The 26,415-nt window shown below is 36.5% G+C and overlaps 1 protein-coding gene across 1 annotated transcript in view; it reads right to left on the reverse strand.

Annotated features, from left to right (window-relative positions):
• Positions 1 to 1,257: 1,257 nt before the first annotated feature.
• The window catches only part of MRAS (muscle RAS oncogene homolog), a 75,460-nt gene continuing 50,302 nt past the window's right edge, over positions 1,258 to 26,415 (reverse strand). The window contains exons 3-6 of the mRNA XM_053698089.1: positions 13,195 to 13,348; positions 7,207 to 7,306; positions 2,502 to 2,581; positions 1,258 to 2,384 (exon numbers count right to left, since the gene is read on the reverse strand). Of these exons, the coding sequence (XP_053554064.1) occupies positions 2,285 to 2,384; positions 2,502 to 2,581; positions 7,207 to 7,306; positions 13,195 to 13,348 (434 nt within the window). The 3' untranslated portion in view covers positions 1,258 to 2,284. The remainder of the gene's footprint in view (positions 2,385 to 2,501; positions 2,582 to 7,206; positions 7,307 to 13,194; positions 13,349 to 26,415) is intronic.

A 26,415-nucleotide genomic window follows, 5' to 3' on the forward strand; every position in this document is an offset into this window, starting at 1 on the left:
TACTCCTAGGAGTATCTGACTAGCCATGAGGATACTAGGCCCCAAATAAAGACTTATCTCCCTCAGAGAAAAAACGTTCTATTTATGAAAACATGTAAACGTTTTGTCACTAAGTAATATGAGTATTACCATGAGTATTACCCTGTTTTGTAAGCATGATCCCAGTTGTTGTTAAATCACTGCATCTAGCTTACCTCAAATACACAAGGCTCTGTCAACATTTTCTAGAAATAAAAATACTGAACATACCTCAAAGCAGGTAATCTGCAGACCGTTCCCACAACTGAAGTTTTCCCATTCTCTTCAGTTGTGTGTGAGAACAGCAATGGACCTTAGTTACAAACCGCTAAGATCATCAACCTCCAGGCAGAATTCTTCTTCTAATTTCTGCCTGAGAGTAAAACAGTACAACGCCGGTACCGTTTAAAAATAACAAACTCTTGATTGAAGGTAAAACTACACTAAGTCACCACATATCTCTTGAGACTTCCTATCTTGTCGAGAGTTGCAAGAGAATGACTGGGGGTGGGGTTTAGGGGAGGAGCTATATAGACAGCTCTGCTGTGGGTGTCCTCTTGCAACTTCCTGTTGGGAAGGAGAATATCCCACAAGTAATGGATGAACCCGTGGACTGGATACACCTTACAAGAGAAAGTGCTATAAAGGAAACGAAACTGCAGCAGCTGTGGTTGCAGTCTTGGGAAGCTGTGTTAATGTAATGGGGAGTTATTGTTGTTTTTTTTCTCCACAAAGAAATGTTACATTTGTAAACCACTGGCATAGCCAAGTTTTTTCTTTCATGATTCAGATAAAGCATGCAATTTTAAGGAAGTTTGTAATTTACGCCTATTATGAATTTTTCTTCGTTCTCTTGCTATCTTTTTTAAAAAAAAACAGGAATCTAAGCTAAGCATTTTTGGTTCCGCATCCTGGATAGCGCTTGCTGATTGGTGGCTACATTTAGACACCAATCAGCAAGCGCTACCCAGGTGCTTAACCAAAAAGGTGCCGGCTCCTAAGCTTACATTCTTGCTTTTCAAATAAAGATAGCAAGAGAACAAATAAAAATTGATAATAAGAGTAAAATGCTCTATCTGAATCATGAAAGAAAAAAACATGGCTTTAGTATCCCTTTAAGATATTTTTGCAATGTTACTGGATAAGAAGAGTGTCCCTAGTTTAAGTATAAATCGTGGGTTTTAAAAATTCTGTATTGCGTAATTGAAAAAAACAAACAAAACAAAAAATCCCACAACAAATGATACCAACAGTTTTATCAAAGTTAAATAAAAAACAGATCATATATATATTTTACATTAACTTCTGTCAACAAACTATGATTAAACAACTGTATCCCTTTTTTCAGTTAAGTACAATGTGGAGTATAATCTGGAGAAAATGAAAGCATGTTGTAAACTGGCAAACACACAAATCTCCCATTTCACAGAATCTGTGTTTGGTACCTGAAACAACCTTAATGCAGATGTGGTAGAGAAGGGAATAAAAAAAAAGTATTGAAACAGTCTTCAAGCTTTTCCTGAATATAAAATATGGCAAAAAATCCTAATGTGGTTTTAAAAAAAAATAACATTTAAAAAAAAATAAAAATAAATAAATAGGCCAAGTGGTTTTCCTAAACTGCCACCAAAGAGTACAATCTGGTTTTAAAAAAAATACTACAGTGGTAAACGTGACATCTGAATTATAGCATTTCGGGGAAAATAGAATACAGTGGAAAAATTGATAAAAAATAAAAAAACTGCCTTGTTTAGCAAAGCAACACGATCTGATATACAGTTGGATTAAATAGCAGAGTGAACAGCCAGGAGGGCCTCCAGTATTATAACTGTTAATGCTGGCGCTGTGCAGCGAACACTCCTGCAATGTAGCCAAATTGCCTATTATTTTATCCTTGTTCTCTCAGCTCTTCCAAAGTGCAAAAACAAAACAAACAAAAAATACTTTTCTGACAAGACAGACAACTGTACCACATATAAAGGAGAATAGTAATTATTGTCTGCTTCCGTTTCAGAGTGGAGAGTGCTGAAGGGTTTCCTCACCCCATTTGCAAAACCTGTGGTTTGTGAAATCCTGAGGGTGGGGGCTAGAGGATGCATGCGGTGCTGGCTCTCTGACCTGCGCAAACCTCTTGGATCTGGCTGATTTTCAAGTATTTGCAATACAGTCCCCGCCCCGGGGTAGTGGTTGGTTCCAGTGCAGGCAGTGTAAAGTGTCTAGTTCTGTTTAGTTTAGTCTCTGTTACAGGATTAGGTGCCAGCAGTTGTCACAAGACCACACACTGCAGCCTGTGCACGCCGGTCCCCCTGTCACCTCGCCACTTCGTGTTCCTCTTCCTCTTCTGGTTTTTCTCTGGAATTTGTTGTCTGAGAAGCATAAAAATCCAAATGAGTGCATGCAGTAGCAAGAAAAAAAGCCTTGGCAAATCTTAAATCTTGACATTTTTACAGTAAATTGCAAGAATGAAAAAGTTAGAAACTCACCTTATAACCCGAACAAGATCATGGAATGCCTTATCTACATTTTGTGGAGGGTCCTTTGCGCTAGTTTCAATGTATGGAATCTGAAGAATAAAGAATATGCACATTATAGTTTGGGGTTAAAAACAAATTCAATCTGTAAATGATACTACCAATTTCCCAACCCCCAGACTAATACGTAAACACTTTAAGGGACAGTAAAATAAAAATGAAACTTTCAAGATTCAGATACAACACGCAGTTTTAAACAACTTTCAAATGTACTTCCATTCTCATGTTTACTTTGTTCTCTTGGTATCCTTTTTTTAAGATTAAAGCTAGGTAAGCTCAAAAGTTTGCACGTGTCTTTATACTCAATGGCAGCTGTGTTTTTCAGCATTATTTGTTGCAAACCCAGCAAACCCTAAGCTCTTGTGAGCCTACCTAGATTTACTCTTCAATGAAGGATACTAAGAGAACAAAACTAATTTTGAGAATAGAAGTAAATTGTAAAGTTGTTTAAAACTGCATGCTCTTTTTAAATCATGAAAGTTTAGTTTTGACATTTCTGTCCCTTTAATTAAAAAAAAGTTTTAAACTTCCTACGACACCAGTCAATTCTTGCCCTTTATAACTGAGGCAAATCCCAGGAGACAGAGCCACAGTTCCCACACTTTTGTTTAAAAAGGAAGAAAGCGTGAGAGTAATACAATGCTACTAAAAAATATCCTGCATATGCTATATAAGCCTATGGAGGTGTGCAGTTAACTAAAAAACAGGTACTTAACAGCCCTGTTGAACTAGAGGGGTGTCTCCAATTTTTAACCGCTTGCTAAGGCACTACGGATATGACTTGCCTAGCATTTCAGGTAACTATTGAACTAGAGTGAGATAAATGTAATTCATCTCCCGGATTGTGTGAGTTTAGCGAGAGTTTAGAGCTATTATATTCCTATAGTTGTCTTAGCAACAATAATTGTGTGTTTTCTAAACTGTCGCAAGTCAAATAATATCTCTCAATAAGGTCCCATACTAACAGTATCAAATATAGCATTTGCACTGTGCCTTAGCAATGTGTTTTTAATATTCTTTTTCTATGTTTACGTGTGATGGTAAATAAAGTACCCAATTGCTGACAACCATTCTACTTCTATTTAAAGTTGTGTTTTAATTAATGTTTCATTATTATCAATGCTACAAATGATTAGTATAATTCTTGTGTTAAAACTCATTTAATAAGTCACAGTTCCCACATTGTGTGGGTAAGTGCATATATTTTAGTGAAATAAAATATATTGCCTAGGTAGTACTTCACTGTTTGTCAGGACTTGAATAGCTGAATGTAAGCAACTACTTTCACTTTAGAAATATTTGTCATTGTCAATTTCTTACCCTATCCTTCATCAAATCAATGATTCATTTATTTCCTATTCCAACAAATGTAAACCACTCCTAACTGGCGTCATGTCAACTTTGTCCTAAAGCCGCCTCCACTTTCTGACTCACCAATCACATTATGTGCGGCTTCACTCTCTATCCATACAGTGGTTCCCAGTAGCTTAAAAGCATTGTTATGTGAATTAGGTTTCCGAACACAAAACAGTTAATGCTATTGTATTCTACTCTTTTTTTTCTATTCCACAAATTTTCTGTTTTCTAGGCCCAAGAGCTTCCACTTTAGTAATCTAAATTATCATTGCTACAGACAATGCTTTAATATTACCCCATTGCTTCCAGAACTTTAAAAGCTCCTTAAAATGTTGTTCATTTAAAAATCTCATCTAGGTATTATTTGCCAAACAAATGATACAGCACTACCTGGCAGTAACAAACATCCAGATAGATTTTCTTGTTATTACCACAAGATAGTAAAATGTATCATTACAAGTGTTTTATATCCAGAAAGCATGTTTTGTCACAGGTCTCACTGCCCCATTGGATGTGTACACAAAATATATTTGGCTCTATAAAAAAAACCCCATTAAAATCTTAACTACTTTGAGTCTTATAAACAGTAATACTAACTGTTTAAGGAGACACAGAAGTTGAATTTGAAAAACTCTGCCTGCTGTGTGTTAAAAAATGTAATTAGATTTTTTTTTTTTTTTAAAGGTATACCCGCAACAGTAGGATACATGCGTGTGTCATATATTACATGAAGCACACATGGGTTGAGAATTCGTTTGCACACTTCTACCTTGCTAGATAGTCACACTGAAAATAATGACTTGTTTACTTTTAAAAAGTAAATATATTGTACAAATGTCTGTAATACAGTTTGAAATGCAATTAGGGTTGCCACATTTTCTGGAAAAAATACTGGCTGTGCTTATTAGCATAATTAGTTATATAGCATAAATTATATTATACACACACACAGGGGTGAAAAAATATCACTATAGCTTACTAGTGAGGGGTTAAAAGGACACTGACTTAAAATTCTCTCTTTTGTGATTCAGATAGAGCATGACATTTTAAGCAACTTTCTAATTTACTCCTATTATACATTTTTCTTTGTTCTCTTGCTATCTTTATTTTAAAAGCAGGAAAGTAAATCTTAGCAGCCAGCCCATTTTAGGTTCAGCACCATGGATAGCGCCTGCTTATTGGAGGCTTACATTTACCCACCAATAAGCAAGCATAACCCAGGTTCTCAACCAAAAATGGACGGGCTCCTATGCATCACATTCCTGCTTTTTAAATAAAGATAGCAAGAAAACAAAGAAAATTTGATAATAGGAGTAAATTAGAAAGTTGCTTAAAATTGCATGCTCTTTCTGAATCATGAAAGAAAAAATTTAGCTTTAGTGTCCCTTTAAAAGCTACTAGCCCAGAAGGAAAATGTTACTAGACCACTCAATTTTAAAGATAGGAAAAAGTAAAATTTCTTATTCATCCGTTGTGTGTGTGCGCGCGCACCGGCCACTTTATTACGTACACCTGTTCAATTGTTTGTTAACACAAATTGCTAATAAGCCAATCACATGGCAGCAATTGAATGCATTTAGGCATCTAGACATGGTGAAGACAACTTGCTGAAGTTCAAACCGAGCACCAGAATGGGGATGAAAGTGGATTTAAGTGACTTTGAATGTGACATGGTTGTTGGTGCCAGACAAACTGAGTATTTCAAAAACAGCTATCTACTAGGATTTTCACGCACAACCATCTCTAGGGTTTACAGAGAATGGTCAGAAAAAGAGAAAATATCCAGTGAGCGACAGTTGTGTGGACGAAAATGCCTTGTTGATGTCAGAGGTGAATGGGCAGACTGGTTCGAGAAGATAGAAAAGCAACAGTAACTCAAATAACCACGCGTTATAACCAAGGTATGCAGAATACCATCTCTGAACGCAAAACATGTCGAACCTTGAAGCAGATGGGCACCAGCAGCAGAAGACCACACCGTGTGCCACTCCTGTCAGCTAAGAACAGGAAACTGAGGCTACAATTCTCACAGGCTCACCAAACTTGGACAATAGAAGATTGAAAAAAAGTTGCCTGGTCTGATGAGTCTCCATTTCAGCTGTGACATTCAGATGGTAGGGTCAGAATCTGGTGTAAACAACATGAAAGCATGTATCCATCCTGTCTTGTATCAACGGTTCAGGCTGGTGGTGTAATGGTGTGGGGGATATTTTCTTGGCACACTTTGGGCCCCTTAGTACCAAATGAGCATTGTTTCAAAACTGAATTAAGGCAGTTCTGAAGGCAAAAGGGGGTACAACCCTGTACTAGCAAGGTGTACCTAATAAAGTGGCCAGCGAGTGTGTGTGTGTGTATATATATATATATATATATATATATATATATCCCCAACAGCTTGGATAACAGGCGGCTTGCTAGCTGTATGCTAATGTTGTGAAGCAGTGACCTTTTTTCTAGCTGCTATAAATTACATATTTTGAGAGCATACAGAAGGACCATTAAATACAGTAGAATTGCATAATCAACAAATTTATAGTTAAAAGGACAGTCAACACCAGAATTTTTGTTGTTTAAAAAGATAGATAATCCCTTAATTACCCATTCCACAGTTTTGCATAACCAACACAGTTATAATACACATTTTACCTCTGTAATTACCTTGTATCTAAGCCTCTGCAGACTGCCCGCTTATTTCAGACAGACTTGCATTTTAGCCAATCAGTGCTCACTCCTCGGTAAATTCACGTGCATGAGCTCAGTGTTATCTATATGAAACACATAAACTAACGCCCTCTAGTGCTGAAAAACTGTCAAAATGCATTTAGATTAGAGGCGGCCTTCAAGGTCTAAGAAATTAGCATATGAACCTCCTAGGTTTAGCTTTCAACTAAGAATACCAAGAGAACAAAGCAAAATTGGTGATAAAAGTAAATTGGAAAGTTGTTTAAAATTACATGCCCTATTTAAATCATGAAAGTTGATTTTAGACTTGACTGTCCCTTTAAAAACAAAACACAATATAAAAGCACTTCTGAATTTCCAATTAACAGAATTTTTTTTTCTCACGAGTTTCAAAGTTAGTTCTATTTTCCTTGCCCCTGCATCATGTGACATCAATCAGTCACTCACAAAATGCATATACATAAATAATGTAAATGTTTGCACATGCTTAGTAGGAGCTGGTTCCTGAAAGTGTGAAGATTGTGCACATTTTTATAATGGAAGTGAATTGGAAAGTGGTTTAAAACTGTGTGCTCTATCTGAATCATGACTTTAGTGTTCCTCTAATGAAGTCACTTACATTGTGTTTTGCGGCCATCTCTTTTCCCTGTTCACTTGAAATTTTCCTCAGGTGCACAAGATCGACCTTGTTAGCTACCAAAATCATTGGAAAGGATTCACTAAAACCAAAAAGAAAATGGACATCAGTTTATAGTCCAGCAAACCATTATAGCTCCTTTCTCCATTCTGAAATGAATAACAGAAATGCAGCTATTGCAAAACATACAACTCCTGCTCTGTACTCTACACTTTAAAAGCTAAAGTGCATAATAAAGCTTGTCAAGAAGACATCAATATTACTGACCTGTGAATGTGCACTGCTTCTGTCACACTGTGTGAGAAAACGTAAAGACTTTAAGGTCGCGGTGCCCAGTGTGAAGATGCAGAACTTTACTAACCAGTACAGGGTTAAAATAAGAGAATGCTTTAAAGAGAGTTGCAGGCGTAGGAGGAAGAACAGTATCATGGTGAGTTGTTATCAGCTACTGTAGTTGTACCCTGCAGTTTAATGTCCCTTTCAATATAGATGATTTAGTTTTACATCATGTTTTAGTTCTTGGGCTCCCTTTTTATTGATCACTCATATACTCTCTATACTTATCTTACTTGACCTCTCAGCTGCCTTTGACAGAGACCAAGAGAGCTGAGAGTCTGTAGGAGGAGGGGGGTGGTCAACTGTGTCACACAGGTCCTTTTCTGTGTCATTTTCTGGTGACTACTCCTCTTCAATGTCTCTGTCTGTTGGAGAACCTCACGGCTCTGTCCTGGGTCCTCTACTCTTTTCCATATATACTTCTTCACTGGGGAAACTTATCAACAGCTATGGCTTCAAATATTACCTCTATGTTGATCCCCCCGGCTCTCTCTCCCTGGTCCTCTCTCATGTCAGTGACTGCTTATATTCCATTTATTTCTGGATGGCAATACACCACCTAAAGATTAACATATCCAAGACTGAACTCCTAACTCCCCCCCCCCCCCTAGCTCTACTCTAATTTCTGACTTTATCACCATTGATGGCATCACTCCCCATCACCTCAAGTCCGCTACCTTGGAGTTACACTTGACTCCAACCAGAAGCCAATCCTGCATCAACCTCTCTTTACTCCAAGGGGTCGATCCGATATAAAGCGTCGCCCGCAAAAGCCGGCGACGCCAATATTTACGCTGATTTGGTATCCTATATACGGCGTAACCTAGAAGTTACGCGCGTATATTTCTGCCGTCGCCCGTAGTTTTTTGGGCCATAGGCAGGTATACCAAACCAGCGCAGTTTGGTATCCAATATGCAGCGTAAGGACTTACGTGGCGAAAATGGAGAAAACTTACTCCATTTTCACCTCGCCACAAAAAGCAGCCGTAAGAAGCCTTACGCTGACTATTGGAGCCCCGTAACTCCCTAAACTGGCTGCTAAAATAAACCTAACACCTAACGCATGCGCAATGTCTATCTCCCTGTCAACCGCGATCTTCTAAAATAAACCTAACACCTAACGCATGCGCAATGTCTATCTACCTGTCAACCGCGATCCCCCCCCCGAAATCCCTAATAAAGTTATTAACCCCTAAACCGCCGCTCCCGGACCCCGCCGCCATCTACATAAACTAACCCCCTACTGTGAGCCCCTAAAACCGCCGCCATCTACCTTATCTATCCCCTAATTAGAACCCCTTACACCGCTGTCATCTACCTTATCTATCACGTAATCTGACCCCTTACACCGCCGCCACCTATATAAAAATTATTAACCCCTAATTTAATCTACCTACCCCGCCGCCAGCTATGTTATCTATATTAACCCTAAGTATATTATAGTTAATATAGTTATTACATTATATATATTAACTATATTAACCCTAATTATATTAGGGTTAATATAGTTAATATAGTTACTATAGTATTTATATTAACTATATTAACTCTATCTAACCCTAACACCCCTAACTAAATTTATATTAAATTAATCTAATTCATTTATAAACTAAAATATTCCTATTTAAATCTAAATACTTACCTATTAAATAAACCCTAAGATAGCTACAATATAATTAATAATTACATTGTAGCTATGTTAGGGTTAATATTTATTTTACAGGTAAATTGTTAATTATTTTAACTAGGTATAATAGATATTAAATAGTTATTAACTATTTAATATCTACCTAGTTAAAATAATTACCCAATTACCTGTAAAATAAATCCTAACCTAAGTTACAAATACACCTACACTATCAATAAATTAAATAAACTACAAACATCTATCTAAAAATACAATTAAATTAACTAAACTAAATTACAAAAACAAACAAACACTAAATTACAAAAAATAAAAAAAAGATTACAAGATTTTTAAGCTAATTACACCTATTCTAAGCCCCCTAATAAAATAATAAAACCCCAAAATAAATCGGATCGGAACAGCCAATAGAATGCGAGCTCAATCTGATTGGCTGATTGGATCAGCCAATCGGATTGAACTTGAATCTGATTGGCTGATTCAATCAGCCAATCAGATTTTTTTAACTTAATTCCGATTGGCTGATAGAATCCTATCAGCCAATCGGAATTCGGCGGACGCCATCTTGGATGACGTCATTTAAAGGTACCTCATTCGTCGTTCAGTCGTCGGCCTGGATGGATGCTCCGCGGCGGCGGAGCGAAGAAAGAAGATTGAAGATGCCGCCGGAAGAATGAAGACTTTGCTGCCGCTTGGAGGAAGACGTCGCCGGAGGAAGAATTCTTCTTTGCCGCTTGGAGGAAGACATCGCCGGAGGAAGAATTCTTCTTTGCCGCTTGGAGGAAGACATCGCCCGGATCGGATCAAGAGTTCGGCCCGGTGTGGTGAAGACAAGGTAGGGAGATCTTCAGGGGGGTAGTGTTAGGCTTTTTTAAGGGGGGTTTGGGTGGTTTTAGAATAGGGGTATGAGGGTGGTGGGTTGTAATGGGGGGGGGATTGTATTTGTTGTATGCAAAAGAGCTGAATTCTTTGGGGCATGCCCCACAAAAGGCCCTTTTAAGGGCTGGTAAGGTAAAGAGCTTTGAAATTTGTTTAATTTAGAATAGGGCAGGGAATTTTTTTTATTTTGGGGGTTTATTATTTTATTAGGGGGCTTAGAATAGGTGTAATTAGCTTAAAAATCTTGTAATCTTTTTTTTATTTTTTGTAATTTAGTGTTTGTTTTTTTTTGTAATTTAGTTTAGTTAATTTAATTGTATTTTTAGATAGATGTTTGTAGTTTATTTAATTTATTGATAGTGTAGGTGTATTTGTAACTTAGGTTAGGATTTATTTTACAGGTAATTGGGTAATTATTTTAACTAGGTAGATATTAAATAGTTAATAACTATTTAATATCTATTATACCTAGTTAAAATAATTAACAATTTACCTGTAAAATAAATATTAACCCTAACATAGCTACAATGTAATTATTAATTATATTGTAGCTATCTTAGGGTTTATTTTATAGGTAAGTATTTAGATTTAAATAGGAATATTTTAGTTTATAAATGAATTAGATTAATATAATATAAATTTAGTTAGGGGTGTTAGGGTTAGATAGAGTTAATATAGTTAATATAAATACTATAGTAACTATATTAACCCTAATATAATTAGGGTTAATATAGTTAATATATATAATGTAATAACTATATTAACTATAATATACTTAGGGTTAATATAGATAATATAGCTGGCGGCGGGGTAGGTAGATTAAATTAGGGGTTAATCATTTTAATAGAGATGGCGGCGGTGTAAGGGGCTTACATTAGGGGTTAATAATTTTAATATAGATGGCGGCGGTGTTAGGGGCTCACTTTAGGGGGTTATAGATATAATATAGCTGGCGGCGGGGTACGGGAGCGGCGGTTTAGGGGTTAATAACTTTATTAGGTTGCGGCGGGGTACGGGAGCGGCGGTTTAGGGGTTAATAGCTTTTTTATTGTTAGGCTAGTGAGGGGGGATAGCGGATAGAGGGTTAGACGTGTCGGGCTATGTTAGGGAGGCGTGTTAGACAGTGCGGGCTATGTTAGGGAGGCGTGTTAGACAGTGCAGGCTATGTTAGGGAGGCGTGTTAGACAGTGCGGGTGTTTTAGACTTTAGTCAGGTTTTATAGGCGCCGGCAGTTTCTAACGTGCCGCAAGTCACTGGCGACGCCAGAAATTTGTACTTGCGCAGATTTCTGGACATCGCTGGTTTGTCAGACTTACGGCACGTTAGCATCTGACGGCGACCTATATGGGATAGCTCGAGTTGCGAGCTGAAACTGCGGGCGACGCCGGTTCCCTCGCTTGCGCCGCAAACTGCGATCTATATCGGATCGCGCCCCAAATGTGTATGCACCAATCACTGTCTGAATCCTCATGAATGCCTGCTTCTCACTTGCTCACCATCTGTATCCCTATCTGGAGAGGCACAAGTATTTAATGCCATTGCAGGTGATAAACACACCACAAAATAAAAGAACTAGTTTAAAAATAAAATGTTTCAAATAAAGGCAGCATGTTTTCTTATAAACCTCAATAGATCATTGTAAGCAGAATAACTATTATGGACCTACTGTACATATACACACAGATTCAGCAATATATAGATTGGACAAGCAAAGAAAAATGGGAAAAAAATGATTCAGTTGCAGAGAAAACAAGCATATATATTACAATAGAGAGAAGTACCAGGTAGTAAGGAGGGGGGTACAACCCCCCCCCCCAAAAAAAAAACCCGGTGTCAAATGATTATATAATTTAAGTCAATGGCCTAGGTTCCAGGACCCTCTCAAAATGGACACTAGTAAAGTAATATAGTATATCTTAATATTATATGTGTTATTATGTTATATTCATATTCTATTTAAAGCCCTGAAATGATTGCAGTATTGTAAAAACAGCAATATAAAAACTGTTTTATATTTGCAATGCAAGTCACTATCCATCAGTAAGGCAATGGGGAGTTCTATTTATTAGCCTGTGAGCAGTCTTTTTTCCTTTGCTACATATAAAAACTATTTATTCTTAGCTGACAAATTTTTTTTGGTGGTGATAGTCCACAAAAATTCTTACTTTTGGGAATTCACTTCCTGGCTATCATAAGTAAGCATTGCTTTTGGAATATCACTACCTTAGAAAGTAAAGGACCTTTTAAATTGTTTGTTTTTTTAACATGCACACAGACATACAATTCCTGTTAGCTTTAATATAAAAAATGACAGCAAGGAAAACATTAATATGTTACTGTTCTTTCATATGTATGATAGCATTTTTTTTACAGTTCACTGTACTGGCCCTTTAAGAAAGCAATGGCAAACTGATCACATGTGCTGTACTATAAATACAAGTGGCAAAAACTTTTCTGCACATATTTTGTTTTCAGCTAAGAAGCCGGTGGAACAACTTCCTCAATAGTGGTCACATGATCACTTGGAATAGCAGGCGCTATTGTGAAACAGTGCAAATTGAGGGCTACCTGTGTGTTTGTATGTATGTACGTACAGTATATCACATTAGCACATCTAGGAAAGTACCCCTGCTTGCTTTTACCAAGATGTATTCTGTATACATTGTTACCAATACACCAGAGAACTCTGGGTAAGACATGCAAATTAGATATACAATATCGTATGCTTTTTGCTACCAGTACTGTGTTTAACCATAGCCATCCAATTTATTGGGTAGGTGCAACAAAACCAACCATTTCTGGACATCTGTTTTGATTTTATTAATTCTTATCAATAGAAGATAGGTTTGATTTGCTGCTTGGTGAATCTTATTTCCAGAGAAAAAGCAATATTCATTTAGGTTAAGCTAGAGATAATGAGTTTTAAAAAAAGCAATTTCACCTTTTTCTTATTGTTCATTTATAAGAGGTCCCTAAGTCACCACCCTAGGTGGCAATAATATACCTCTTAATAAACTGGGCACATACATAAACTATTTGAAAAACAGAGAGGATCAATGTTTAAAATATTTGAGTGACTTCCATTTGTTTTCCATATCCTGTATACTCACCGGTCTTTGACTCTAAGAATGAGCTGATGGAACCGGTCCACATGCTCAAAGCTGGCTTTATCTGTTACAGAATAAACTATCAGGAAGCCATCCCCCGTCCTCATATACTGCTCCCGCATTGCACTGAATTCCTCCTGTCCTGCAGTGTCTAAAACTGGAACAGAACAGACATATTAGTTCAACTTAAAGGGACATAATACTCATATGCTAAATCACTTGAAACTGATGAAGTATAACTGTAAAAAGCTGACAGGAAAATATCACCTGAGCATCTCTAGGTAAAAAAGGAAGATATTTTACCTCACAATTTCCTCAGCTCAGCAGAGTAAGTTCTGTGTAAAAAGTTATAATTCAGCTGCAGCCCAGCTGTTGGTAAAAAAAATTGAAGAAATGAACAGCAGCTAATCAGCATCAGCAGTGCTGAGGTCATGACCTCTTTTACTGTGATCTCATGAGATTTCATTGTAAACTTCCTTACACTGAATAGGGAAATAACATGAGAGTGCACGAGGCTCAACCCTTCGGCTGTCCCGGGACAGACATACTGATATGCTGCTTAGAAGTCCTTTACAATGAGATGTGGCTACTGAGAAACTATTGAGGTAAAATATCTTTCTTTTTTACATAGAGATGTTCAGGTGATATTTTCTAGTCAGCTTTTTACAGCTATACTGTATCACTTTCAAGTGGTTAAACATTTGGGTATTATGGCCCTTTAAAGGGACATACCAGTCAAAATTTAAATGCACACAGATGAATTAAATCTTTGAATAGAAACATACTTACAATATACATGTTTTGGCAAAAATGCTTCTAGTAAAAGTTATCAGTGTTTTAGTGTTAGCATTTTTCTCTGCACGTGCATGTGAAGCATAACTAGATATTCTCAGTGCACCAGCATTTTAAATACTACAGCTGCTCAGAGTGCTAGTGGGGCTTTTATCATGTCAGTAATTAACAAATTGAGTCATTGCCAGATGGTACACGCACCTTAAGCTCTCTAAGCACACTTTTGTAACACCTATAGCTTTTATTATAAGCATTTTTGTTAATACATGTATACTGCATCCATGCAGATTCCAATTTTGGATTGAATGCCCCTTTAAAGCCACCATCCAATCAAAATCAAGATGCAACTTTTATAGTGCAAAAAAACTGAATTCTTAAATAATCACAGAGAGTAGACATTTTAAAATGATAAAACTAAACTCTAAACAGAATTCTGACTTCCAAAATTAAACAAATAGTATCCCAGCCTTGGTAAAGTGTTTTATTAACCGATCAAACTATCCAATATGTAGCTCAATAACATGAAGCCATTAAAAATGGATTGAAGAAGTGACTTGTGATTTTATTTTAAGACACAGAAATGTGCACCATTAAGAGGCAGTGCAGTGTTTTTAGTCTGTGCAGGCAGGGAGTGACATATGGGTGTGACTGAGCTTGACGTCTTGAAGTTTGACATTTTAAGGAGTGGTTTAGAAAAAAACAAAAGTAGTCTTTGGGTCATATACGCAGACTGTGCCATAAATTAGCCAATATTTTATGTTTTGTACAAACTGTTTCCTTGAATGCTGCAATCATTATTTAATGCTGCAAACAAATGACGTAATAAGTACAATGACTTGCTCTATCTTAAACTAAATTAAAGGACCAGACTAAACAAAATAGATTTTCATAATCAACAAATACAAGATAACAAGACAATACAATAGCATTTACTTTGAATTTCAAATGAGTAGTAGATTCTTTTCTAACACATTTCAAAGTTATGTATATTTCCACTCCCCCTGTACCATGTGATAGCAATCAGCCAATCACAAATGCATATACGTATAGTCTGAGTTCTTGCACATGCTCAGTAGGAGCTGGTGACTCAATAAAAGTGTAAATATAAAAGACTGTGCACATTTGTTTTAATGGAAGTAAATTGGAAAGTTGTTTAAAATTACATGCTGTATCTGAATCATGAAAATGTAATAATACCTGAGTGTCCCTTTTATTGTAAAATAAGTATATTTTGATTTAACATATAATTTAATAAACTGTTGCAAAAAAAGCTATTATTGGATCATATTAAAGGGAAGTTGTAGTGGAAAAACTTGCATGCTCTAATTTGTTAAAACATGTAATATTTTCTATGTGTCTATCCCCAGCTAAGGATATGTAAAATTCAAGCATTACAGGTCTTAAACGGAGCAGGATTGGCGAAGTTGTACAACTGCCGATTGGCTCAACAGCTGTTTCCTGCTGGAGATTAAAGGGACATTCCAGTCAAGATTGAAATGAACATTGATGAATTACATCTGTGAATTTAAACATATTTTCCATATACATGTATTGGCAAACATGCTTCTAATAAAATTTATCACAGTTTTAGTGTTAGCATTTTTATCTGCATGTGAAGCATAGCTAGATATTCTCAGTCCACCAGCATTTTAAACACTGCAGCTGCTCAGATTGCCAGTAGGGCTTGTATCATGTCAGCAATTAACAAATTTAGTCATTACCAGATAATACAAAAACCTTAGGCTCTCTAAACAAGTGCTGTGTTTAAAATGCTGGTGCACGTAGTGTACTTAAATACACTCTTGAAACAGTTATAGCTTTTATTAGAAGTATTTTTGCTAATTCATGTATATTGCAAAAATTATATTTAAAAGTAAAATGCACCCGTGTGAACTCCTATTTTGGCTGTAATGTCCCTTCAAAAACAAAAAGTACATACTCTAAAGGATTAGTCATTTTATAGCGTGAGTATGAACACTTATAACAGAAATCTACCTAACCCATAATTATTCCAAAAACTGCATATTTCATTGATTTGTATATACAAAGATTAATATCTTAATGTGACAGTATACTGTAAAATTGTTTTTTCCTTAATGTGTTTCCAATGACTTGCTATACCGACAGCAGGGTATAAAATGTATGAGAAATTGATCTTTTTGTTTTATTTTTGTATATGAAATAACTGGTTTTGTTCTTTGACACCTCAACCAATCAAAATGGGTTGAGCTTGCAGGAAAATTGATTTCCTTATTGTATCACTTTCTTTACACACAAATGCTTCCTTATCTCTGTTTGTATACCAAATACCAATACTTAGAGAGAACAAATGGAAATTAACATTTTATTAATTATCTCTACTACCAGCCACTGGGAGTGAGATTTCTTCTGCTGGCGAAGTGTGATCATCTAGAAGCAAAAACAGCCCAGCCAGGAAGTGGTAAACCATGCTAACTTACAGAACAATTGGTTCTTATCTGTTCACTAAAGAGTTTCAAACTGCCTCTGGAAGAACATGAGAAAAATGTTGACTGGAGTAGTGTAAAGCACACTGCCACTGGACTCTAGGGCAATGGAAAGGTGTGGTCTGGAGTGATGAATCATGATTTACTAGCTGGAGGTCTGATGGAAGGATCTATATATGGCAGATGTCAGGAGAACACTACCTACCATAATGCATAGTGCCTCTTGTAACGTTTGGTGGAGAAGGAATAATGATTTGGGGCTGCTTTTCAGGGTTTGGGTTAGTATCCTTAGTTCCAGTTAAAGGGACTGTAAAGTCAAAATTAAGCTTTTCATGATTCAAATTGAACATGCAATTTTAAACAACTTTTCAATTAACTTCTAGGATCAATTTTGCTTAGTTCTAGTAATTCTAGGTGTGCTCAGGAGTGTGCACGTGTCTTTAGCCACCTGGCAACAGTTTTTATAACACTGTTTATAGTAATATTATACACAGTTGCAAACACAGCTGAGTATGTAGAATTTGATGGCAGCTGTGTTTGTTAGTATTGATAACATTGCTATAAACATTGTTGCAAACACCGTTGCCAGATGGCTGGAGACAAGTGCACACTCCTGAGCACCCCTAGAATTACTCTAACAAAAGATACCAAGGAAACTAAGCAAACTTGATGATAGAAGTAAATAGGAAAGTTGTTTAAAATCTCATGCTCTTTTCAATCTATGTAAGTTTAATTTTGATTTTACTGTCTCTTTAAGGGTTTTTTTTATATTGAGGTTTATTGCAAGGCATACAGGTACCAAGAGTATCAAAATAATTACTAAGCTTAGGAAAATACTCTAAAAAAACATTGTAGAATTAGGTTAACAAGAAGACAACACATTTGCCAAATAATAATACAGTACAGAGAATAATCCACAGATAAATATCTTGTGAACGAGAGAAATCCAAAGCAATATGCTTTTGGATCTGACGTTCTGAATTGCCACTTTTGGACCACGACTACATATACAGCTATTGTATATCACTCATGGGCCCTTAACTATAAACCTCTTTATGTGGAAACCAGTATCCAACATAAAACATCTAATTTTTCAGAGTTAAGCATCTGGTTACAATTTCAGGAAATAACTAAAAGAAAACAAAATCCACTATGACGATGTGTAATCTGTCCAATTTGCTGTTCTTCTACACATGACCAGGTTCCATAGAATATGTGAAATTACATACGGGTAGATTACGAGTTTTGCATTATGAGGGGTGCGGTGCTAACTTGCAAGTTATTCTCACCGCTCACTTCCCTGCAGCGCTGGTATTACGGCTTTTTACAAACCCGGCGTTAAAAGGCAAGGTGAGCGTAGAGCAAAATTGTGCTCCACACTGCACTCCAATACCAGCGCTGCTCAAGTCAGCGGTGAGCTGGTTATACGTGCTCGTGCACGATTTCCCTATAGACATCAATGGGGAGAGCTGGCTGAGAAAAAGTCTAACACCTGCAATAAAGCAGTGTAAAGCTCTATAACGCAGCCCCATTGATTCCTATGGGGAAACACATTTTATGTTTACACCTAACACCCTAACATGAACCCCGAGTGTAAACACCCCTAATCTTACACTTATTAACCCCTAATCTGCCGCTCCAGACACCGCCGCCACCTACATTATGCTTATTAACCTCTAATCTGCTGCCCCCAGCATCGCCGCCACTAAATTATATTTAATAACCCCTAATCTGCCGCCCCAACCTACCTACACTTATTAACCCCTAATCTGCCGCCCCCAACGTCGCTGCCACTATATTAAATTTATTAACGCCTAAATCTAAGTCTAACCCTAACACCCCCTAACAAATATAATTTAAATAAATCTAAATAAAATTACTATCATTATCTAAATTATTCCTATTTAAAACTAAATAAACACTTACCTATAAAATAAACCCTAAACTAGCTACAATATAACTAATAGTTACATTGTATCTAGCTTAGGGTTTATTTTTATTTTACAGGCAAGTTTGTATTTATTTTAACTAGGTAGAATAGTTACTAAATAGTTATTAACTATTTACTAACTACCTAGCTAAAATAAATACAAATTGACCTGTAAAATAAAACCTAACCTAAGTAACACTAACACCCAACACTACACTACAATTAAATACATTCCCTACATTAAATACAATTAAATAAATTAAATTAGCTAAATCACAAAAACAAAACAAACACTAAATTACAGAAAATAAAAAACAAATTACAAGATCTTTAAACTAATTACACCTAATCAAATAGCCCTATCAAAATAAAAAAAAAACCCTCCCCCAAATAAAAAAATCCCTAGCCTAAACTAAACTATCAATAGCCCTTAAAAGGGCCTTTTGCGGGGCATTGCCCCAAAGAAATCAGCTCTTTTACCTGTAAAAAAATAGGGCTATTAGATTAGGTGTAATTAGTTTAAAGATCTTGTAATTTGTTTTTTTTATTTTCTGTAATTTAGTGTTTTTTTGTGTGATTTAGCTAATTTAATTTATTTAATTGTATTTAATGTAGGGAATTTATTTAATTGTAGTGTAGTGTTAGGTGTTAGTGTAACTTAGGTTAGGTTTTATTTTACAGGTCAATTATTTATTTTAACTAGGTAGTTATTAAATAGTTAATAACTATTTAGAAACTATTCTACCTAGTTAAAATAAATACAAACTTGCCTGTAAAATAAAAATAAACCCTAAGTAGATACAATGTAACTATTAGTTATATTGTAGCTAGCTTACAGTTTATTTTATAGGTAAGTATTTAGTTTTAAATAGGAATAATTTAGTTAATGATAGTAATTTTATTTAGATTTATTCAAATTATATTTAAGATGGGGGTGTTAAGGATAGACTTAGGTTTAGGGGTTAATAAATTTAGAATAGTGGCAGCGGCGTTGGGGACGGCAGATTAGGGGTTAATAAATGTAGGTAGGTGGCGGCGATGTTGGGGGCAGCAGATTAGGGGTTAATAAATATAATGTAGGTGGCGGCGATGTCCGGAGAGGAAAATTAGGGGTTAATAAGTATAATGTAGGTGTCGGCGATGTTAGGGGCGTCAGATTGGGGTTAATAATATTTAACTAGTGTTTGCAATGTGGGAGTACGACGGTTTAGGGGTTAATATGTTTATTCTAGTGGCGCCGATGTCCGGAGCGGCAGATTAGGGGATAAACATGTTATTATAGTGTTTGCGATGCGGGAGGACCTCGGTTTAGGGGTTAATAGGTAGTTTATGAGTGTTAGTGTACTTTTTAGCACTTTAGTTGTGAGTGTTATGCTACTGACTTTAAAATGCGGTATGAATCTTGATGGGATAGGGTGTACCGCTCACTTTTTGGCCTCCCAGGACAAACTCGTAATACCAGCGCTATGGAAGAAATTTTTTTACGTAAGTCGGTTTGCGGTTAGGCCAAGAAAGTGTGCGGTACACCTATACCTGTAAGACTCGTAATACCAGTGGGTGTAAAAAAGCAGCGTTAGGACCTGTTAACTCTGCTTTTTTACCTTACCGCAAAACTTGTAATCTAGGCGATTGTTTGGAAAGCATAAACCTCTATGAGGAATAACGGCCTCGATTTATACACATATTTAATGTCTCAGCTTCCCGTTACAAGAAAACTGAAACAAGCAAAATACATAGAAATTCACATAACAAATTTAACAATATTAGGAATGTAATTTATTTGTGACATATTCCTCTCATATAGTCTTCATTTGGATATACTGTAGATATTGATGCATCTGAACTTCATAAAATAATAGTCCTTTTGTTGTATTGAGTGATTACAATCCTGTAACCATTGTGCTAGTGTTGGGGTAGAATTACTTTTCCAATTTCTTGCTATACAAATTGTTAGGTTATTACTTAAGTTACATTGCTTTTTTTTGTATTGTGGTAAATGTTTTGATACTTTATTAAACAGTTAATGACAAGGGTCTAGGGGGATAGGGATCCCAAACAATTTAGTCGCTTCATTCGAAACATCTGTTATTTTTGGACACTGCCACCAGATATGGGCCATATGTCCTATAGGACCACTGCATCTCCAACACTGTTCTCTAGAGTATATAGATTTTCTTACACCTGAATGGTGTTAAATACCATTTAATTTACAGGTTTAGTTCTAGAAATCTACTGGATATGGATTTATTGACAGTATTAAAGCTTTGTAATGAATCTGTATGGGTTATATCAATATTTAATTTTGTATTCCATCTGTTAATAGTACGGGGTATAACCAGGATTAACCTGTTGCAACAGAGGATAAGTAAGAGAAAAAGCATGTTTTAAAGGGAAGGTTTTTCTACACAGAGTTTCAAAAGTCGTTCGTTAACTTAACATGTTCCTCTTTTGCGGTTATTTGAGTTATTATATAAGAATAGCATTGGCGATGTACTAACCATTTTTAAAAACGAAAACCTTTTTCTACTAATTCTACTTTAGGTTTTTTTTTTTTAGTTTTTGTGCATCTCCAAAATGACTCGTTAGTGATCTACTATTAGGGCTTAGGAAATTATAAGTCAGTCAACCCCGGTAAGAATTTTTTATTATATAACAATAATGTTAGAGGAGAATATTTTGAAGAGATATGAGGGTATTCCAATAATATTTTTATCCCAAACAAACGCCTAGATTACGAGTTGTGTGTTAGGGTAAAAAAGCAGCATTAAGAGGTCCTAACGCTGCTTTTTTACGCCCGCTGGTATTACGAGTCTTCAAGGTTTAGGGTAACTGTACACTTCTTTGGCCTTACCTCATAACGACTTACGTAAACTTTGTAAAGTCTTTTTTCTATTGGACTTTCATAGCGCCGGTATTACAAGTCTGTCCTGGGAGGCCAAAAAGTGAGCGCTACACCCTACCCCGTCAAGAGTCCTAACGCATTTAAAAGTCAGTAGTTATGAGTTTTACTGTACAACGCCGTAACATAAATCTCATAACTAAAGTGCTAAAAAGAACACTAACACCCATAAACTACCTATTAACCCCTAAACTGAGGCCCTCCCGCATCGCAAACACTATAATAAAAATTTGAATCCCTAATCTGCCGCTCCGGACACCGCCGCCACCTACATTATATGTATTAACCCCTAATCTGCTGCCCCCAACATCGCCAACACCTACATTATATTTATTAACCCCTAATCTGCCACCCCCAATGTCGCCAAAACCTACCTACAATTATTGACCCATAATCTGCCGCCCCCAACGTCACCGCCACAATATTAAAGTTATTAACCCCTAAACCTAAGTCTAACCCTAACACCTCCTAACTTAAATATAATTACAATAAATCTAAATAAAATTACTATCATTAACTAAATTATTCCTATTTAAAACTAAATACTTACCTATAAAATAAACCCTAAGCTAGCTACAATATAACTAATAGTAACATTGTAGATAGCTTAGGGTTTATTTTTATTTTACAGGCAAGTTTGTATTTATTTTAACTAGGTAGAATAGTTATTAAATAGTTATTAACTATTTAATAACTACCTAGCTAAAATAAATACAAATTTACCTATGAAATAAAACCTAACCTAAGTTACAATAACACCTAACACTACACTATAATTAAATAAATTAACTAAATTAAATACAATTACCTAAATTAAATTAGCTAAAGTACAAACCTCCCCCACTAAATTACAGAAAATAATAAACAAATTACAGATATTTAAACTAATTACACCTAATCTAATAGCCCTATTAAAATAAAAAAAAAAGCCCCCCCAAAATTAAAAAAAACCCTAGCCTAAACTAAACTACCATTAGCCCTTAAAAGGGCCTTTTGCGGGGCATTGCCCCAAAGTAATCAGCTCTTTTACCTATAAAAAAAAATACAAACAGCCACCCCAACAGTAAAACCCACCACCCACACAACCAACCCCCCAAATAAAATACTATCTAAAAAAACTAAGCTCCCCATTGCCCTGAAAAGGGCATTTGAATGGGCATTGCCCTTAAAAGGGCAGTTAGCTCTTTTGCAGGCCCAAAGTCCCTAACCTAAAAATAAAACCCACCCAATACACCCTTAAAAAAATCTAACACTAACCCCCTGAAGACCGGGAGAAGTCTACATCCAAGCCGGGCCGAAGTCCTCAATGAAGCCGGGAGAAGTCTTCATCCAAGCCGGGCGAAGTGGTCTTCCAGATGGGCAGAAGTCTTCATCCAGACGGCATCTTCATCCATCCGGCGCGGAGCGGGTCCATCTTCAAGACATCCGACGCGGAGCATCCTCTTCATCCGACGACTAAAGCTGAATGAAGGTACCTTTAAGTGAAGTCATCTAAGATGGCGACCCTTCGAATCTGATTGGCTGATAGAATTCTATCAGCCAATCGGAATTAAGGTAGAAAAAATCATATTGGCTGATGCAATTGCATTCTATTGGCTGCTCCAATCAGCCAATAGAATGCGAGCTCAATCCTATTGGCTGATTGCATCAGCCAATAGGATTTTTTCTACCTTAATTCCGATTGGCTGATAGAATTCTATTAGCCAATCGGAATCAAATGGACGCCATCTTGGATGACGTCACTTAAAGGTACCTTAATTCAGCTTTAGTCGTCGGATGAAGAGGATGCTCCACGTCGGATGTCTTGAAGATGGACCTGCTCCGCGCCGGATGGATGAAGATAGAAGATGCAGTCTGGATGAAGACTTCTGCCCGTCTGGAGGACCACTTCGCCCGGCTTGGATGAAGACTTCTCCCGGCTTTGTTGAGGACTTCGGCCCGGCTTGAATGAAGACTTCTCCTGGTAAGTCGATCTTCAGGGGGTTAGTGTTAGGTTTTTTTAAGGGTGTATTGGGTGGGTTTTATTTTTAGGTTAGGGACTTTGGGCCTGCAAAAGAGCTAACTGCCCTTTTAAGGGCAATGCCCATCCAAATGCCCTTTTCAGGGCAATGGGGAGCTTAGGTTTTTTAAGATAGTATTTTATTTGGGGGGGTTGGTTGTGTGAGTGGTGGATTTTACTGTTGGGGGGGGGTTGTTATTTTTTTTATAGGTAAAAGAGCTGATTACTTTGGGGAAATACCCCGCAAAAGGCCCTTTTAAGGGCTATTGGTAGTTTAGGCTAGGGTTTTTTTTATTTTGGGGGGGCTTTTTTATTTTAATAGGGCTATTAGATTAGGTGTAATTAGTTTAAATATCTGTAATTTGTTTATTATTTTCCGTAATTTAGTATTTGTTTGTTTTTTTGCACTTTAGCTAATTTAATTTAGGTAATTGTATTTAATTTAGTTAATTTATTTAATTATAGTCTAGTGTTAGGTGTTATTGTAACTTAGGTTTTATAGGTAACTTTAGGTTTTATTTTATAGGTAAATTTGTATTTATTTTAGCTAGGTAGTTATTAAATAGTTAATAACTATTTAATAACTATTCTACCTAGTTAAAATAAATACAAACTTGCCTGTAAAATAAAAATAAACCCTAAGCTAGCTACAATGTAACTATTAGTTATATTGTAGCTAGCTTAGGGTTTATTTTATAGGTAAGTATTTTGTTTTAAATAGGAATAATTTAGTTAATGATAGTAATTTTATTTAGATTTATTGTAATTATATTTAAGTTAGAGGGTGTTAGAGTTAGACTTAGGTTTAGGGGTTAATAACTTTAACATAGTGGCGGCGACGTTGGGGGCAGCAGATTAGGGGTTAATAAATGTAGGTAGGTTGCAGCGACATTGGAGGCGGCAGATTAGGGGTTAATAAATATAATGTAGGTGTCGGCGATGTTGGGGGCAGCAGATTAGAGGTTCAGAAGTATAATGTAGGTGGCGGCGGTGTCCAGAGCGGCAGATTAGGGGTTAATAATTATAATGTAGGTGTTGGCGATGTCGGCGGCGGCATATTAGGGGTTAATAAGTGTAAGATTAGGGGTGTTTAGACTCGGGGTTCATGTTAGGGTGTTAGGTGTAGACATAACTTATTTCCCCATAGGAATCAATGGGGCTGTGTTAAGGAGTTTTACGCTGCTTTCTTGCAGGTGTTAGACTTTTTTTCAGCCGGCTCTCCCCGTTGATTCCTATGGGGAAATCGTGTACGAGCATGTACGACCAGCTCACCGCTGACTTAAGCAGCGCTGGTATTGGAGTGCGGTAATGAGCAAAATTTTGCTCAACGCTTACTTCTTGTCTTTTAACGACAGGTTTCTGAAAACTCGTAATACCAGCGCTGCATGTAAGTGAGCGTTGAGAGAAAACTGCTTGTTAGCACCGCATAGCCTCTAACGCAAACCTCGTAATCTAGGCCAAAGTATGTTTCTCACATAAGTTGCGTAGCATCTCTTAAAATCGTATCTCTATCCTTAGGGGTCCAACACAGTACGCCCAAATGGGGGGTCTGTGCTATGTTTCACCCAAATTTTTGTCTCATATTTAGTGAACCAATCGATTATTCTTTGTAAATATACGGCTTGTCTATATTTAATTAAGTTTGGGTGGCCTAAACTCTATAAATCTAATTTTTTTAATCATAAGATAAACTCCTAAAAGAGTTGATGCAGGAGAGGGAGTGTAAACATAGACCTAGAAAACGGGATTTCTGCCATTTCAAAATAGAGCGGCTCACATTAACAGACTTCTCTGCTGACCTACTATAGAACTACATTATGATAAATATACAAAAGGGAAAATATATATCAAATGAGACATCTAAATATAAAAGAGTTAGTACAGCTTAACTAAACCTGTGAACTATAAGTTACATTCAGCAAGGGGGATACCCCACGGTGCATAGTGTGAAAAAGGAAACTCAGAGTCCTACTATAAATATATCAATTATACAGAAAGTTTTTACAAATAATTATAAAATTATGGACAGCAGTATCGTGCTAAGTAGGTAGCATAATATAAGCTCTTGAGTCCACAGTTAGAGAGTGACGTTTACCTGGGTTAAAAAATAGCAACAGAAGACCCCTATCCAGTTTAAAAGATGTCCGCTATGGTACATTTCTAAGCTATTAGAACTCATTAGCCCCGGCTGCTGATAAGGGAGCAATTCTAAACATATACTAGAAATGAGAATGGGATTGATGAGGCTCTTGGACCATACCATGTCTGTATTTAGTGTAGCAGGGGTACTAATGCATATATAATGTTTAGGTATCCCCTGAAGGCAGTGAATTATTTATAAGAATATAAATAGCCTGAATGCTAGACAGTGGCTACTTTTGGACCACCTAATGGAAAATTATGAAGTAATGGGGAAATTAGGGGGAATAGAGAAAGAAATAGCCGCTTGTTGACCCAATATATACATACTAAAATGGTGCCAAACAACAATATAAACTATTATGAAAATTAGGATGCAGTATAATAGCTGATTACCCTGTAAAATAAGCACATTGGCCCAGATTTATCACAGGGTCGGAGAGCCCTCAGCTGCAAGTTCGCATAAGTTGCTTCTTAACCCACTTCGTCATTTGTTTTTTGGCGTATATCGGGTGCAGAGGGACGAAGATGTACGCCCCTCTCCTCCTTACTATGTTAAATCTGGCCCATAGTGGTATATACAACCAGGGCAATATCTAAACTATATTCTCAATAAACTGTAATATAAATACTTTACTATTTAAGTAAAAACAATAGCATTGTGTATGGAAAATGTCATGAGCATGAGACTTATAAAGCTGACTGTGTATGTATACATCATACAATATCATTTACACAGATCTAGCTTGCACAGGATACATAATCAACATATGCAAAGAGCTTTATTTTTTAGTGTGAAAAGGGCCCTTAAAACTAAAGCGTGAGACTTAGATAAATGAAATAATTGCCATTTCTATAACCGCACTTATACAGTTAAGCACAATATATAAAGTACTGGCACCCATGAATAACAATGATAGTTGCAGAGAGCATGTTCATGAGGATTTGAGAGAAAGACATATGCGCCAACAAATGGCTACTTCAGCTCTCCCCAGTGCCC

Source organism: Bombina bombina, chromosome 1 (genome assembly GCF_027579735.1).
Source record: "Bombina bombina isolate aBomBom1 chromosome 1, aBomBom1.pri, whole genome shotgun sequence".
In the NCBI taxonomy this organism is placed as follows: domain Eukaryota; kingdom Metazoa; phylum Chordata; class Amphibia; order Anura; family Bombinatoridae; genus Bombina; species Bombina bombina.